This window comes from Rhinichthys klamathensis, unplaced genomic scaffold, assembly GCF_029890125.1.
Source record: "Rhinichthys klamathensis goyatoka isolate OS25496 unplaced genomic scaffold, OSU_Roscu_1.1 h1tg000365l_1, whole genome shotgun sequence".
In the NCBI taxonomy this organism is placed as follows: Eukaryota; Metazoa; Chordata; class Actinopteri; order Cypriniformes; family Leuciscidae; genus Rhinichthys; species Rhinichthys klamathensis.
The window spans coordinates 255,246-271,548 of NW_026606874.1; the positions used below are offsets into that span (position 1 = coordinate 255,246).

At 36.9% G+C, this 16,303-nt stretch overlaps 1 protein-coding gene and 1 long non-coding RNA gene across 3 annotated transcripts; both read right to left on the reverse strand.

The window, feature by feature from the left end:
• Nucleotides 1–461: 461 nt before the first annotated feature.
• Nucleotides 462–10,623, reverse strand: atmin (ATM interactor). Of its 2 annotated transcripts, none has more exons than XM_056233265.1 (4): nucleotides 10,302–10,623; nucleotides 7,147–7,272; nucleotides 2,799–2,998; nucleotides 462–2,541 (listed from the first exon to the last, which is right to left on the reverse strand). In XM_056233265.1, exons 1-4 carry the CDS (start codon nucleotides 10,515–10,517, stop codon nucleotides 819–821), a joined length of 2,265 nt encoding a protein of 754 aa, XP_056089240.1. In that variant the 5' UTR covers nucleotides 10,518–10,623; the 3' UTR covers nucleotides 462–818. The 2 variants fall into 2 exon arrangements, with proteins under 2 accessions (XP_056089240.1, XP_056089241.1); XM_056233266.1 differs by lacking the exon at nucleotides 10,302–10,623 and adding an exon at nucleotides 3,107–3,168 and having other exon boundaries at nucleotides 7,147–7,253.
• A 3,943-nt stretch (nucleotides 10,624–14,566) lies between these two features.
• Nucleotides 14,567–16,008, reverse strand: LOC130069406 (uncharacterized). The gene is made up of 2 exons (XR_008803758.1): nucleotides 15,690–16,008; nucleotides 14,567–14,921 (listed from the first exon to the last, which is right to left on the reverse strand). It is a non-coding gene; the product is annotated as an uncharacterized LOC130069406 (long non-coding RNA).
• Between the last annotated feature and the right edge of the window lie 295 nt (nucleotides 16,009–16,303).

Genomic DNA, 16,303 nt, shown 5'->3' on the forward strand with positions numbered 1-16,303 from the left:
CTGTAAACTTTTGCGATTTACTTATTTGAATCTACTCACAGTACAGAATGCACATCACAGTAAACAAGAGCAATGTCCCAGCTCCTCTTTTTAAGGAAATGTGACATCTGAAACATGCATAATATGCAAATTGATCTGATTTAGGATGTAAAGATTAAAATTAATATGCCATAACAGTCAGCAAGAAATATTTACATGAATTCTGTCATGGATCAAGACCCAAATTTACTCACAGTGACTAGTAGATGGGTCTAGAGCATTGCACAAATAAATGTAACATAAGTTGTTATACATCACAAAGCAAACAAACAGCCCAAGGTTTAGAAGAAAAAAAACGTATAAAGACAATAAGACTCAAGTCATCTAAACATTAGACTGGAAAGTATATCTACAAGACAAGACATTTTACATGTGGAAGGAATGTTTATAATTTCTGATTTCTTGACTTGTTTTTTACACACACACACACACACACACCAGTACCAACTTACTACACATTCCCACGAGAGGCTCTGACCTGATCTACAGCAACAAACAAAATACTTTTAGGACTACCGATATATTTTGAACATTGATAATGAGGTAATAAAGTGCTGCAAAGGTATATTCATACATCCTTAGATCTGGGCAGATATGCAATACCTTATTGTTGAATTATGTCTACGATTCTACAGTATTCATACAAATATTATCTGACAGACTGAGTTCTAGATGATTTTAAGGGACTGTTTTTAAGTTCTGCCACCCTTGCTGAGGGAGATACTAGGAATGACTCCATTATGTAAACTAAACCAATCAAATCACATTTGATGGATCCTTCAGCTTTTGGCTTTCTCATTGTGTCGAAACAATGAGATGAGCTCCTCGCACGTTTGGGTTTCCACCGAGCTAAAGTGAGACTCCATGTTCCAGGCCAAGTCTGCTGAAAGAAAGTCATCGACTGCTGTCTGGGTCTCATTGCTAGTGTGGAAGAGGTGGCCAAGGCTGTGAAAGGAACTGGAGATGGTCTGAGTTTCAGCACTGCTGAGTCTCACCTGCCCATCATGGGAGCAAGGCAGAGAAAATGGAGCCGGCCTGATCTCAGTCTGTGTTTCTGTGTCCGAGGACTCCGTGCTCATGCTGAAACTAGACTGTCTGAGGATACTCCCAAGAGGCATGTGCCCACTCGTTTCTAGCAGGAAGTTGAGGTCTGTCTGGGTCTGGGTGTCAAACATCTCCAGCTCCAGGTCATTTGGTTGCACCCTTGTTCCAACCTCACTGTTGTGCCCATTACCAAGGTTGTCAAAGAGCAGGAAGTCAGTCTGTGTCTCAATGTCCAGGAGTTCCAAAGTTGTCTCTGTGTTCAGACTGTTCAAGCCACTTTCTTCTGTCTGAGTCTGAATGTGTGTTGCATTAAGGAACTCCTCAAAGTCAAAGTCAATACCAGTGTGATGCGGTTCATGCGCAGCTAAACCTGAACCACAGCTCGAAGCTGCCCCAGTTATGGTGTCAGATAATATATTCTCAAGGTCACGAAAGAGTATCATGGTCTGAGTCTGGTTGTCTGCAACTGTGTTTTGGTGCAAAATGTCAGTCTGGGCCCCAAAACACATGGATGCAGCAGCCTTGTCCTCAAAAAGCCCTGCTCCAGTGCTGGTTAGATGATCTTCTAAACTACTGGTTCTAAAAGTCGCATCAGCCATTGCAGTCTGAGTAGAGACACTGAGTGTATCAGTATCAAAAAGATTTGTGCACATCGCTTGGTCCATCTGGCTTTCATGCATTGGAGCTACAGAACAGCTTGTTTGTGTTTCTCGGGTCACATTAAAGGACGAGAAACTGAAAACATCTGTCTGTGCCCCAATGGAAAAAGTGGCTTTGATTCGTGAGGGTAGTGTCTGGGTTTGCACACTAATAGGCAGCTGAATCTGAGCGCTTACACTGATGTCTGTCTGAGAGCAAGAGGATACTGAGGCCTCACAGCAGGGGGAAACAGTCACTGGTCCAGCATCCATCCCTTTGTTGAGGTACGAGATGTCAGTTTGAATGTTTGTTGAAGTGCTTTTGTTGTTTGGATATCCCAAAGAGACTTGACTTTCAAGATTGACCTGTACTCCTGTGCTAAAAGTTTCTGGGCCCGATGTAGGTACAGGAAAGGTCTCTTTGAAAGTCTTGTTGTTCAGATCAGGCATGGCTGTTTCGACCGACGGTGACAAAATATGCACAGTGTTTACGGACCCTTGTGCATCCACAGACAAGACCAACAACCTCAAGGCACTACTCTCTGCAGAGGGGAGGAGAACAGGCAGGTGGGTGAACTGCATAACAGGAACGTTGACTAGGGCCAATTTGGGCTTCGGGAGAAGGAGCTTCTGGAAGTTTCCAGGTTGGTTGGTGTTGTGTTGTGCTCTGTCTGGGGCTTCAGAGACTAGTATGGTTGAAAATGCTCCTTCAGTGAGCTTGTTCTTAGAGTCTGGAATTTCGTTTATTTGTTCATTAGGCATACCATTTGCTGCACTGCTTGACATTCTTTCCATCTTCCTCTTTTTCACTGGTGGATACCTAGAAGACAAATACTGACACTTTGAGCATTTTAAATAAGACACACTATGATTAACAACCTTAAACTAGGACATAAGATATTAATAAAAGATAATGTCCTAGGTGAGGTCAGACATGATATCCACTAGAAAGAAGATTATTATCATGATTTAAGCAAGCCACGGGGGAAATCATACAATCTTTTTCATGTTTTCCCCAATACAAAATATACCAGCACTAAAACACAGTTTTGATTCTTAGCCAGATAAACGGAGTACCTGTGCTCCTTGGGAACCTCATGGCCTGTTCTGTAGACATGAGACAGAAGTGCTGCTCTACTGGCATAAGGACAACCACAAGTACAGCTGTATGTCCTCCCACAATCCTCAGCATGTCTCCGCAGGTCCCACTCAGTGCTGTAGCCATTACTGCACTTCAAACACTTGTGCTTCTTTTCTGCATGCATCTTCATAAAGTGCTATGCCATTAGTAAGATTAGAAAACATGTTAGTTAGCAGTTTTTTTCCTAGCAGGACATAAAATATATATCAAGTTATAGCAGTGGTTCCAAAACGTTTTGGCGTACCCCCTGAGGCACTTAACATCCTTCTGCGTACCCCCTCTCTTCCACTTAGACTGCAGTCACACCTTTACCATTAAGGGACAATATTTTCCCCTCTTAAATTGATTTTAAGGTGCATTTTTTACCTTTATAAATGTAAAGCCAGGTGATACTAGTGGTATGGTGGTATAAAGGTGGTATGAATGCAATTACAAAGTCATAAATAATGTTATAAGATGTATTAAATGAAAATAAAAAAATGTTATGGTCCTCTTCCCACATTACTCCTATTCCACACAGAATCCATTGGCTACCCGTTTGCTTTCGTATTCAATACAAGATACTCCTTAACACATTTAAAGCCCTTCATGGTCTTGCCCCCGCCACACTGCTTGTGTGGATGCAGTCAGTTTAGGCAGCAAAAGATTATTTAATTTGATCTTTTACAGCACTACCTTTTTCCTGTTTTTACATTAGATGCGGCATTTTGCCTGTTAGAAATGCATGCTTGGATTTAATTTTATTAACTGGAGAAACCACAGGGCAGAATAATAGAATGGCAAAACTCAGCATTTTGTTTGTGTACCCTCTCTGTCATCTCACATACCCCATTTTGAGAACCACTGAGTTATAGGAAAGTATAAAAATGAAACGGTGTCAGTTTACTGAAAGAAAGGCTGGGAGATAAACTATCATATTGAGATCGAAAATAAAACTGATGTCGTTAATGATGATAAGCTCTGGATATTTTTACTTGATATGCATAACCCTACTAGTCTATATATCACACACCAGAAATAATTGCAAAAACAGCCAGTCAGTCTGCAGGGAGCCGTCAAAGGAAACAAGAACGAAAGAGAAGCCGAACTTGCGTTACCATCCAAGGTGAGCAAATTGTTGAAAAAGAGGTACCATAACATCAACTATATGGAAGTGGTTTGGGTTTCTTAAAAAGTAACGAAGAGCAGATTAAGGGCCAGTTCACACAGAATAAGTTTTTATTAGTGATGCAAAGAAACGAAAATTCTGGGCCTAAACCAAAAATTGCGGATGGATTTGGCTGGAAACCGAAAATAAATAAAAAATAAATTAATAATCAAAATAAAATTTAGTTAATCACAATTATTTAATAATCAATGCTCAAATAGTTCAAATTGAGTTGTACAAACATTTTAATTGCACATAACGTGTTTTTTATATAATTTTTGTATTGGTTGTACCTCTTCAAATATTTGAGATTTTTACTGCAACCATTTTAATAAGTTACAAGGCAACCTAACTTCTATTATTTTAAGGCAGAAAAAGCATGTTTCAGTTAAAAGTTTACATTACGTTATTCTATTTTTGTTAAAGGATTAGTTCACTTTTAAAAAAAACTTTTGCTGATAATTTACTCACCCCCATGTCATCCAAGATGTCCATGTCTTTCTTTCTTCAGTCGAAAAGAAATTAATGTTTTTGATGAAAACATTCCAGGATTTTTCTCCATATAATGCACTTTGCTGGGCACCAAACGGTTCAAGGTCTAAATGACCGTTTCAGTGCAGCTTCAAAGGGCTTTAAACGATACCAGACGATGAATAAGGGTTATCTAGCGAAACGATCGGTCATTTCAAAAATAAATAAAAAAGTTAAAGTTTTATAGGCACAAATGCTCGCCTTGCGAACTCTCCTGTTCATTGACTCGAAAAAAGATTTGTTCATTTTGATGAACGAGTCAATGACGCGAAAAAAGATTCGTTCATTTTGATGAACGAGTTCGAACAGGAGAGTTCACAAGGCGAGCATTTGTGCCTATAAAACTTTAACTTTTTTATTTATTTTTGAAATGACCCTTATTCATCGTCTGGTATCGTTTAACCCTCTGGGGACCAGAGTGTTTTTGGGGCCCTTGGGATGTTTTGACATGCACTGACATTTGTGCTTTTTTCAGTTATTTATAAACATGTTAATGGCAAAGGTGTAAATTCACTCTATATAGCACAAACTTGGCTACCATGATATCTGAGCAACATGTATGTACATGTTTGTATTTTTAATAGAATAATGTTTATGCGTGGTTATTGAAAAAAATAAAAATGAAAGTTGCTGAAATAAGACCACAAAACACATATTGATTATTTCTTCACAAGACTTTTGAAAATTGTATCACATAGCCTAGAATATTTGCTCCAAAACTATGTGAGAATCATCCTGACTACTCATTCAGATAAGTCAATAAAGTCTTTTACATTTTTAATGACGTGTTTTGTTTGAGAAAGCTTTATGCAGGAGGCGTGATCTCTCATTAATATGTGTGGCATTCCACACCTGAGAAAGACCAAGACCCTCCCCATAATGGCCCTATTAGGTGCTATCAGGCCATATCATTACAGGAGCCTTGCACAAAGAATGAGGAGATTTAAAAAAGAATGGCTTTTAGATTGTTTGGATTTATATAAGGAAAATACAGGGTGCATACGTCTGGACACTTCTATCACACACCCTTCACCATATAGACATGGTTTTATTTCAGTTCAAAGTTCAAAGTTAGAGTTGGAATATCTTGAAAAGAAAATTGTCTTTCTCCATAAATGTCTTAGTTTGATCATACATATTTCACAGTTGAGGATTCATTATTTTGATATAGCTTGAACAAACACTATAACATCTTAGTTGATTAGTTTATTGACAAAACATACTATATATTTAACATATGAGCAGAAACTCCAAAAAAAGCTTATTTGATGTCTATTTTAGAGTAAAAACTTTATCCAAAACGAGTCAACGAAATGTTGTCTGTTATTTAGTCTGTAACAGTGCGTATCTGTGCGTTCATTCATTCATTCATTCACACACACACACACAAACATGATTCACATTTTAAACAGTATGCTATTTTTCCGTTTACAGACACTACGTTATTCTATATCGCGATTAGAACAAAGCACTTGCAAAAAACACTTACTTCTCAGCTGAATCTGTTCATCCTCGAATTGAAAATAAACCCAGTGGTAAATGTCCCAGGATTGTTCCTCATATAGCCGCGCAAGACGACAGTAGATTAATCTGACTAAAAAATAATGTGTGTTTTCAGAGTTTATGGGCGTTAACGCGTCTCAATGTGTTGCTTCACATATTTGCGTTTGAATAGCGCGTGCTCTCCGTGGGCGTGTCACATTACCAGAGATAATCAGCTCGAGAACGATAATGAGACGGGCTGACACGTCTCTCTTTTTATATAGATGACATAAACGGAGAATATTAATTTTAGTTTTGAATCGGATCATTTAAAAGTACAAACTCAAATGATTTAAAAGATATATTGCTTATGGCTGGGTGAATAGTATTAGCTGAGTTGTGTTGAAGATTAGAGACGTGCTCCAGAAAAAAAGTTCACGGTGACTGAGAGGCAGAACGCACACCCTGTTTATTTTCTTTATTTTACAAAAGCACAATATTTTATTTCGATTGTATGTGGGCACATAAAAAAGTAGACATTTACCAGATTATTTTTTCATATTTCTTAACTCTATATGAACAGAAATGATGGTAGTACTTTAAGTCTATTTTTCTGCTATGTGAAAAAAAACGAGCAAAACGCGCCGGCGCGTTTCTGGTCCCCAGAGGGTTAAAGCCCTTTGAAGCGGAACTGAAACGGTCATTTAGACCTTGAACCGTTTGGCTACCATTGAAGTCCATTATATGGAGAAAAATCCTGGAATGTTTTCATCAAAAACATTAATTTCTTTTCGACTGAAGAAAGAAAGACATGGACATCTTGGATGACATGGGGGTGAGTAAATTATCAGCAAAAGTTTTTTAAAAAGTGAACTACTCCTTTAACATATATTCTAAAATGTAATAAACGAGAAACTCTGGTTTCTCTAGGCTTAGTCATTGTCAAGATATTCAAGCTGGCAGCATTATCAAATTATATATTGAATTTGTGATAAATATCAATATTGATCAATATGGAAAAAAAACATTGTGTTCTTATTTTTGACATATCTCCCAGCCCTAGCTTAAGGAACAGTGAGGAAAAAAATAATAGAATGAAACATGCATATAACAATGGCAAGTACCTGTTTAACAAGCGAAAACTGAGAAAAGGGCCTGTGTGGTCCTCTTGGGCAGCCTTCTATTGGGCAACAGTAGAGCTTTTGTGAATCCTTAATGTCCTTTCTTACTGTAGGGTTGACCAGACCCTCCTGAAATCAAAAGAAACAGTGAGAAATGACTTTAAAAGATGAAAAAGAAACAACAAGGATATTGCTTGTGTCAGTCAGTGGCAAAAAACATCTCGGTTACATGTAACCTTGGTTCCCTACTGTCATAGGTACTCAATGCTGCACTAGTTGCTGACGCTATGGAAATATGAGATACACACGTCGAAAAGCCATTGCATTCACCCTGAAGAAAATAATCTACACAACGTAGGTCACCAAACACAATGAAATCCAAAGCATGGAGAGAAAAGAAAAAAAGAAATAGGCACAGACAGATAAACAGTCTTCCTGAAGAAGAAAACAGTTGTGATGCCGCAAGCATGTTATTTTTGAGGCATCAGTGATGCGATACCTTAGTGGATGGTGCTAGCAACATCATCTAATAAATTGAAATGATTTTGTACAGCCAATCATCACACTGAGGGTGTTCTCATAGAACTATCTCATAGTTCTCATATTTTTCCTGTTGATTTATCTGACTGGCTGTACAGCCTAGAAATCTTCAATTATTATATTAACTATTCATGGAAGTTTTTCTTGGTTACCATTATAATTGAAAAGTAAGCCAATAAAGAGAGTAGCTACATGATACACTGTAAAAGGGATTAACATTGGAAATACAGAGATAATTATTAGTCAGTTAGCGGACGATACAGTGATATCAAATTCTCACAATAAGGGTGGATTCAACTTTATTGATTTTAACTCGTTAAATACTGGTAATAATTTTTTTTTTTAAAGTACTAATTTTAAACCAAGTATTTTCAAATATCTTCATTTTCCCACAAGTGACAGAAAATGATCTGAAAACAGCATGAGGATAAGTAAATCATTTAAGAATTATAATTTATGGATGAACTATAGTAGTGGCCAAAAGTGATGTCCGTAAAGGATCATTTTAATGACCTTAAAAGTTTTATTAATCAAATAAAACAATTGCCTCCAAGCACAACTATGCAATATGCTTACAAACCCTTTAACAAATGTTTAATAAAATTTGAATAACGAGTGAAGATGTCCATTTTTCAAGGCCTGTCACTACTTTTGGCCACTACGATATTCCTTTAATGCTTTTTAGTCTGAACGATCAGATTGGATTTTATGCATTTACGAGTCATGTTGCAACAAGAAGAAAAACTGTGCACTGCTTTCCCTTGCTGCACAACAAATAAACAAACAGCAAAATTCTAACAGCTGAAATTATTCATGGCTAGAAATTTCTTATTCAGAAATCAGACTCCAAACGGGGAGCCCTGGGTTACGTCACTCAGGCTGTCAGCTCGTCTAGCAGCTCTCATTCAATGCATTGATGGTTGGTGTTTAACATCCTCAGGATCGCATTAACAGTGTGGTTTCTCTTAATATTATGCAAATGCAGTCAACCACAATCATTTCTGAAATACTTCTTATCTGGGGTTTGTAACTATAATTTTAGTTTAGTAAAAGTAGAGTTCAAAGTAAACTGTCATGACAACACTTTACAATAAGTTGCTTTGTTAATTTTAATTTCAACATTTACTAATAGCCTACATTATTAAAAAGTCTTGTTAACATTAGTTAATGCACTGTGAACTAACATGAACAAACAATGAATGACTGTTTTTTTTATTAAAGGGGGGGTGAAATGCTATTTCATGCATAGTGAGTTTTTTACACTGTTAAAGAGTTGGATTCCCATGCTAAACATGGACAAAGTTTCAAAAATTAAGTTGTACGTTTGATTGAGTATTTCTGTTCTCAAAATACTCCTTCCTGGTTGTCACAAGTTTCGGAAAGTTTTTTTCGAGTATGGGCGCGTATGACGTCAGATGCGCCGGAATTTCCTTATACGGTCCTAAGGGCACTTCTCTCGGAAGGGCGCGCGCGCAGCTGTAAAGCGATAGCCGTAACCTATGCCCATCAAAGCGCTGTGCATCGGCTGCGCTCGAATATGTCACCAAAGAAGTGTGTTTTCGGTTGCCAAGGCAAGACAACACTGCACAGATTCCCAAAGACCCAAGCGTTAAGGGACCAGTGGATGGAGTTTGTTTTTCCAGAACATCAACACAGTTGTGCAAGTGGTCTTGTTCTCGTTTAGTTATCAAGGATGGAGCAGTCCCAACACTAAAGGTTAACGGTCTTGCGTTGGAACCGCAGGCGGTGAGTAGAACTGCTTCAAATATCTGTGTGTCTATCGGCGTGTTAGCTCCGCCCACACGGCACGCCTCCACCCGCTCGGCTTTTTCCGGAAAGACTCGGTACAGCCTATCTTTATTTTATAAATATAATAAAACTAAAGACTTTTTGGAGATATGATGGATGCAATATTACTCTATAGGTACTCAAGATTAACATGAGATTGACTGAAACTGAGTGTTTCACCCCCCCCTTTTTAACTAACGTTAACAAAGATGAACAAATACAGTAACAAATGTATTGCTCACGGTTAGTTCGTGTTAGTTAATACTTTGATGTTAACTAATGAACCTTATTGTAAAGTGTTACCATTGACATTGAGTGTAAAATACAAAACTAGTGCATGTTATATAGCTAGCTTTGTGCTTAAAGTAGAATAAAACATTTGATTGAAAATCACCTGCTGCCTGTATCTTTCGAGTTATCCTGAAGACTCAGGTGTATTTGATGAGGGTTAACGTTAGACTAAACTCTACAGGAAAAAGTAGATGTCGAGGGCCAGAGTTGCCCAGCCCTGATCTAAACAATGCACAGACCGACCACCTAACAGCATGATGACAGATACAATGTAAATACATCACATTATGTAAGAAAATACTAAAGTTGTATTAATCCTGTCTTCCGCTTTCCTAAAATAAAACATTTAACGTTACTGGTGCACAACACTTCTCCTAATACTACTGTCACAGTAACAGTTCACTAGGCCTAATTCAAATACTATTAATTTGAGTTCACGCACGAAAGACAATTACAATAAACAGACTAAACAACAGAAGAGAAAACTCAGGCGAAAAGACATAAAAACTTTAAATAGCAAATGTATCATGGTGTTGTACCTTGACTCTGTGGGACTTGACCAGATGCATGTTGAGTGCTGGAGTGTTAGGCAGAATCTTCCCGCATCCTTCCACCGTACAGAGGATGTTGGTCCGCACTTCTTTGGTGAGCTCTGTTATGGAGGGTTTAATAATCTCTCTATCTTGTAAAGGCAGCTTCTCGCTGCATTTTTGTCTTTTGTGACGGCTATCATTATTGACTGTTGAAGCAGCCATGATTCAACGCTCTACAACAAGACACATTCACTTCCAGGACACGTCGCATAGCAACCAACTCACCACAGATAGTCCCCGCACATTCACTTCCGGATGACGCACACGCCCACATCAAAGAACGTATATTGACTATATATATACGTATATGTTCTTCTATATTCTTTGCCCACATGCAGCTCAACGTTAATGTAGCGCTGGGTGTACATTATCTGGACTTTCTCTAGAAATTAAGCAACCGTTTACAAACAAACGCTCTGCGACTACATTTCCGGGTCCTTTTCGCACCCAGTCAAAAGTTTTGGATCGGTAAGATTTTTAATGTTTTTTTTAAAAGTCTCTTCTGCTCATCAAGGCTGCATTTATTTGATTAAAAACAAAAACAAAACAAAAAACCTTCATATTAAATATTATTACAATAATTTAAAACAGCTCTTTTCTATGTGAATATATAGTAAAGTGTTATTTATTCCTGTGATCAAAGCTGAATTTTTATGGAATTATTTTTGTGCCGCTAATAATGAACGTAACTTTTCAAGAAACTAATGAAAATAAAAATTGAAATTGAATAAAATATCTTTGAAACTGAAAAAGAATGAATCGCAAGCAATTTTTTTACTTTGTTTTTAATACACTGCATGTTTTGCTAACTATTCCTCATATTTCTTTTACTGATCTAAACTTACAAATGCGCTTCAAGAGTTTTCATTTACGCTTCTGAAGGTTTCGTTTACGCTCCCTGAGTTTTCGTTCGCTGTTCTGACACAATTCTCTCGTGGGGGCGGGGCTAGTAGCAGTGTGTTCTCATTGGCTACTGAGTTTTTGATTGACAGCTTCTTGACCTGGAAGTGAAGACGCCAGTGTTGTAGAGATGGGATTTATGGCTCTTTGAGGAGATCCGGATCTTTGCGATCCGTTCCTTTCAAAGAGCCGTTCAAAAGAACGGCTCTTTTGGCTCTTTTTAAATATTTAGTCAGTTTAAAGAAGCCAGCTTGGGGGAATCTCAGTTTATCCTGGAAATAATCACTGGGAGGAATGATGAGGTGAGATTTGTAGTCAATTAATTAAAACTCAGATATCACACACCAATATCTGAGTTTGAATTATTCTGAAATATTGATTATTACCTCATTTGTCATGTGTGGACTATATTCCATAGGGTTGCACAACATCCCTCTGCTTAGAAAGTGATATCACTATTTTGGATTTACCTTTAGTACAAAGTATGTGTATGTGTAAAGCTATGTTGACTTATGTTATTCATACAATACCACAAGAACATTTTGATAAAAAACAAAAACTATTTAAAGTTGTAAATATATACTGTAGATACAATAACATGAACACAAAATGCAATGTAAATAAATACAAAGCAGTTCCTTTGTATTTATTTACAAAGGAACTTAGTGTTACTTTAGTGTTTTTTTTTTTGTTTTGTTTTTAACTGGAGTAACCATGTGACGGCATAAGTCATTGGCTCTGCTCCTACCCAATGACAGCACGTAGGGTTTTTTCCCACTGGAGTACTCACGTAAAGGATGCGCGCGCGTGCACAACTATCATCATGATGTTAGGCAGTAGAAAGTGATGGGCGATACTGCAAATTTCTGTATCGATCCGATACCAAGTAAATACAGGGCCAGTATCGCCGATATCGATACCGATACCGATACTTTTTCATTTTAAAAGCATGCATTTGAACTTGTATGCACTTGCCTGTGCTAGAGCAGTGTGTCATGATTTATGAGGTGAATGCATCATTAATATGCTAAATCTGAACACGTTTTCATGACTACTAGTCCTATTTTGTGATTTGTGCTCTCAACTCCCCTTTAATTAGTCAGTGACTTTTACAAAACTACCCTAATTATAGTACTAGCCTACTGTTCAAAAGTTTGGGGTCTGTAAGATTTTTATTTCTCTTAGTAAAAACTGTAATATTACAATTTAACATAGGCTATCTGTTTTCTATGCCATAGTAAACTGTAATTTATTCATGTGATCAAGGCTGAATTTTCGGCATCATTACTCCAGTCATGATGATAATTCATTTTAATATGCTGATTTGCTGCTCAGGAAACATTTCTTATTATTATCAATGTTGAAAACAGTTTCATATTTTGTCGGAAACTATGAAACATTTTATGCAGAATTATTTGATGAACAAAGTTGAAAGAACAGCATTTATATGAAGTAGATTTTTTTTAACAGTGTAAAACCCTTGACTGTCACTTTTGATCAATTTAATGCATCGATCCTTGTTGAATAAAAATATTAATTTCATAAAAAAGATCTTACTGACGTCAACATTTTAAATCGTTATGTACAGTTTTGGTTTGTTTATTGCGAAATAACTCCCGATTGTTTCTCTGTCGTCTAAGCAAGGCTTCGTTTCCCAAACGCACTGGGCCTGTGAGCTCAGCGAAGCACCAGCAGCGAACGCTCTCTGTGATTGATTGGTTTCGTCTTGTATACAGATGACTAGGAGAAAAGGTTCTATCCTACACAATTACCCGCTAACATTCGCTTATTTTTCGCACTGAATTGCGTGCTAAATTAATAAAAAAATACTGGTAAAAAAAATACCCATTTGGATCGATATTTTTATGTGAGGATCGATCCTTTTCGATACCACGTCAGTATCGAAGTATCGATACTTTAGGATCGATCCGCCCATCACTAAGTAGCACCCCTGCGCTGGGTGCGCCCCTTCCCCTATAACTGAGGAGCTAATTTGTGTGCATCTGTGTGAAACACGCATGAAAAAAGAACGACAGAAAGAACGGCTCCCCTCCAGCCGCGACTCGGCTCCCATCGTTCATGTTTATGAGCCGTTCAAAAGAATCGGTTCGTTCGCGAACGTCACAACTCTACAGTGTTGCGTTTACTTGTGTGGATGTGAGCGTCTGTAAGCGCATCTTTCTATTTAATTTTAGTGATATTAAGTTATGTTTGTTTTTGAATTTTATCTGTATTTACCTGCTGCTGCTACTACTTTGTCAACAGAACATTTTAGGAGCGCAAGAGATCTCTTCAGTCTATTCAGGTGTAATTGTACATCAAAGTAGGCCTACTGTATATGCCTACTTAAAATATTGTGTCCAATGTTTTAGCAGAATATTTGTTTATTCCTGATGATTTTTTTGCATGTTAGGCTCTGATTAGGTTGTGCAAGAGAATAGCCTACTAGTATACGTCTGTGATTTATTCAGCCGTCAAGAAAGTTTCACTTCAACCAGGTAATCAAGGTTGGCAACCATGGCCATCAAATTTCTCATTGTTACCATATGCATTTACACCATCAAAATGTATGATCACTTAAATAAGAGGAATTTAAACTATGAAAATTACAATCGTGGCTTGCATGCTGTCAGATGATACAGACCTCAAAGGGCATTTCATTACATATTTCACACAAAGAATATTTTTGTTGCCATTTTTTTAATCATGCTGATAATTTTATTTATTTCATTTAGTTAATATTATCTTCTAATATTTAAAATGGTAAATATATTTGAACAATCATCAACAGGTTCAATTATGACTTATAAAATCAGTTAAATGAATTTAATTAAAAAATCAAATAAATTTACATTCTTTATTGTCACTACAGCATATACACAAGTATCAAAGTGAAAGTCTTGGATGCGATTATGTTGTGACAGAAAAGACCAGAATTCACAAAACATTAACTGCATACTATACATGTAATGCACAGTATTCTCATAATATACATACAAAATGCATAATTACAAAGATTTTTAAGGAAATAATCCATCTCTGTGAGTCCATATAAAAGACAAGTGGATTGTAACCCATGTATGACAGTTGGTCGGAAGTGATTTTTAATACGGTTTACATTATTAGTATTTTTCTTATCCTATTGTTTCACTCCAGAAGGCATTGATTCATCCACTGAGGTCGCATGGACATCACGGTCACTGTGTGTGGTTTTTAAAGCATCTTTAGGACTCGCAGAGATGGATTACTTTCCTTAAAATCTTAATTCGTATTTATCTGTTGAAAGAAAGTAAAATGCATCTGGGACAGCATGAGGGTGAGTAAAATAAGTGAGAATTTTATTTTTGGGTGAACTATCCCATTCATATGCTGTTGGTATGCTAATCCATGATCAGCATAGACTAATAAGAATACACTGCAACCTCTTGTGTACTTGTAAACTGTGTTTGTTTTAATCTAGAGCTCCAAAGAAATTAAAATATTTGCTATTTTATAATATTAAAATAAAATACATCAGGTGTCTGAAGATCAGGATCCCAGTCATTCAAAGGTGATATGTCTGAACAAAGCAACATTATTGTCTGATGGAGACAGTTGATCTCTGGTATTATCACTCCATCCTCTGTCAGCATCAGAATTTTGTTTATGGAAAAGTTGCTCAACTCCCTGGAAAATGAGAAAGGAAATGTATTATAATCTAACAATACAAACTGCTTTGAACTCCCACATGCAGTAACAAGTTGCAGACTTAAATTAATTATTTCAAACAAATTATATAAATGTTTTAAGGGATTTTACAGTACTAAATGTTTACCTCCGAGTCATGCACCATTTATCATCTGTAATACTGTTGTGTAACCAGTAGATGGCTGTATAGCCCTATAAACATTTATCCATGGCTGTGTATTCCCTAGTTGCTGGATGTTTTCAGTCATAATTACTTGCATGTATTAGGGTTTGCATTTGGACATATATTTATTATTAAAGATTATTGAAAATTCAACATTTTTCTTTTTTGCATTATTATTGCTCAAATATGGACACAGAAAAAGCATTTTGTTGCATTTTGCAGAATAAATATTGCGCCTAGGGTGATACTTCAAAATAATTGAGTGTTTACATATTATGAATAGAGACATGGAATGTGGTCAAGTCCTGTCTCTCCTCTTTTAAAAACTCTGCATCGCAAATTAATCAGGAATTGGCTTTACATTGCCAAAGTTGAATCGGGCAGTGATTGACAGCGCTCTGATCCAATGGCATCGGTCATTGTCTGATACAGTACTTTTTGTACTGTAGGCTACAGTACAGATACTGTACAGTACTCTAGCCCAATGTTGTTTGGGGTGGCAGGGGGAAATATGATCTAATCGAAGACTGTAATGTAACCGTATGTAACGTTAGATAAGTCATGTAATGATTGGGCTAACTTACCAATTAAATCAAGACGACACTGCTGTATAATGTTATGGGCTCTCACTGAGCTCTAATATGCCTCTCCACCTGAAAAAGCAAGTACTGTATTATAAATAGTATTAGTTTAGTATTAATTAATAATAAAAAAATAAAAAATCTGACTTACCACGAGTAGGCTATCCAGTATTCTGATATCGACGATGACAAATTATATCATTTGTCTGTACTATTCCTTCTATAAGAAATCATCTCAACAATATAGTGTAGCAGTAAATAAATACAGATATAAACTTAATATCACCTAAATGAAACAGAAAGCTGCGCTTACAGACGCTCACATCCACACCATAGACTGTAAAAAATAGATCCACACATGTAAACACAACACTGACGTCTTCACTTCCAGGTCAAGAAAGCTGTCAATCAAAAACTCAGTAACCAATGAGAACACACTGCTACTAGCCCCGCCCCCACGAGAGAATTGTGTCAGAACAGCGAACGAAAACTCAGGGAGCGTAAACGAAAACTTCAGAAGCGTAAATGAAAACTCTTGAAGCGCATTTGTAAGTTTAGATCAGTAAAAGAAATATGAGGAATAGTTAGCAAAACATGCAGTGCATTAAAAACAAAGT

Coding starts and splice junctions, on each gene's coding strand:
- atmin (XM_056233265.1), bottom strand. CDS start 10,517: ATGGCTGCTTCAACAGTCAATAATGATAGCCGTCACAAAAGACAAAAA. Junction 7,273..10,301: donor TCAAGTCCCACAGAGTCAAG/GTACAACACCAT, acceptor TTTTGATTTCAG/GAGGGTCTGGTCAACCCTAC. Junction 2,542..2,798: donor GAGGTTCCCAAGGAGCACAG/GTACTCCGTTTA, acceptor TTTGTCTTCTAG/GTATCCACCAGTGAAAAAGA.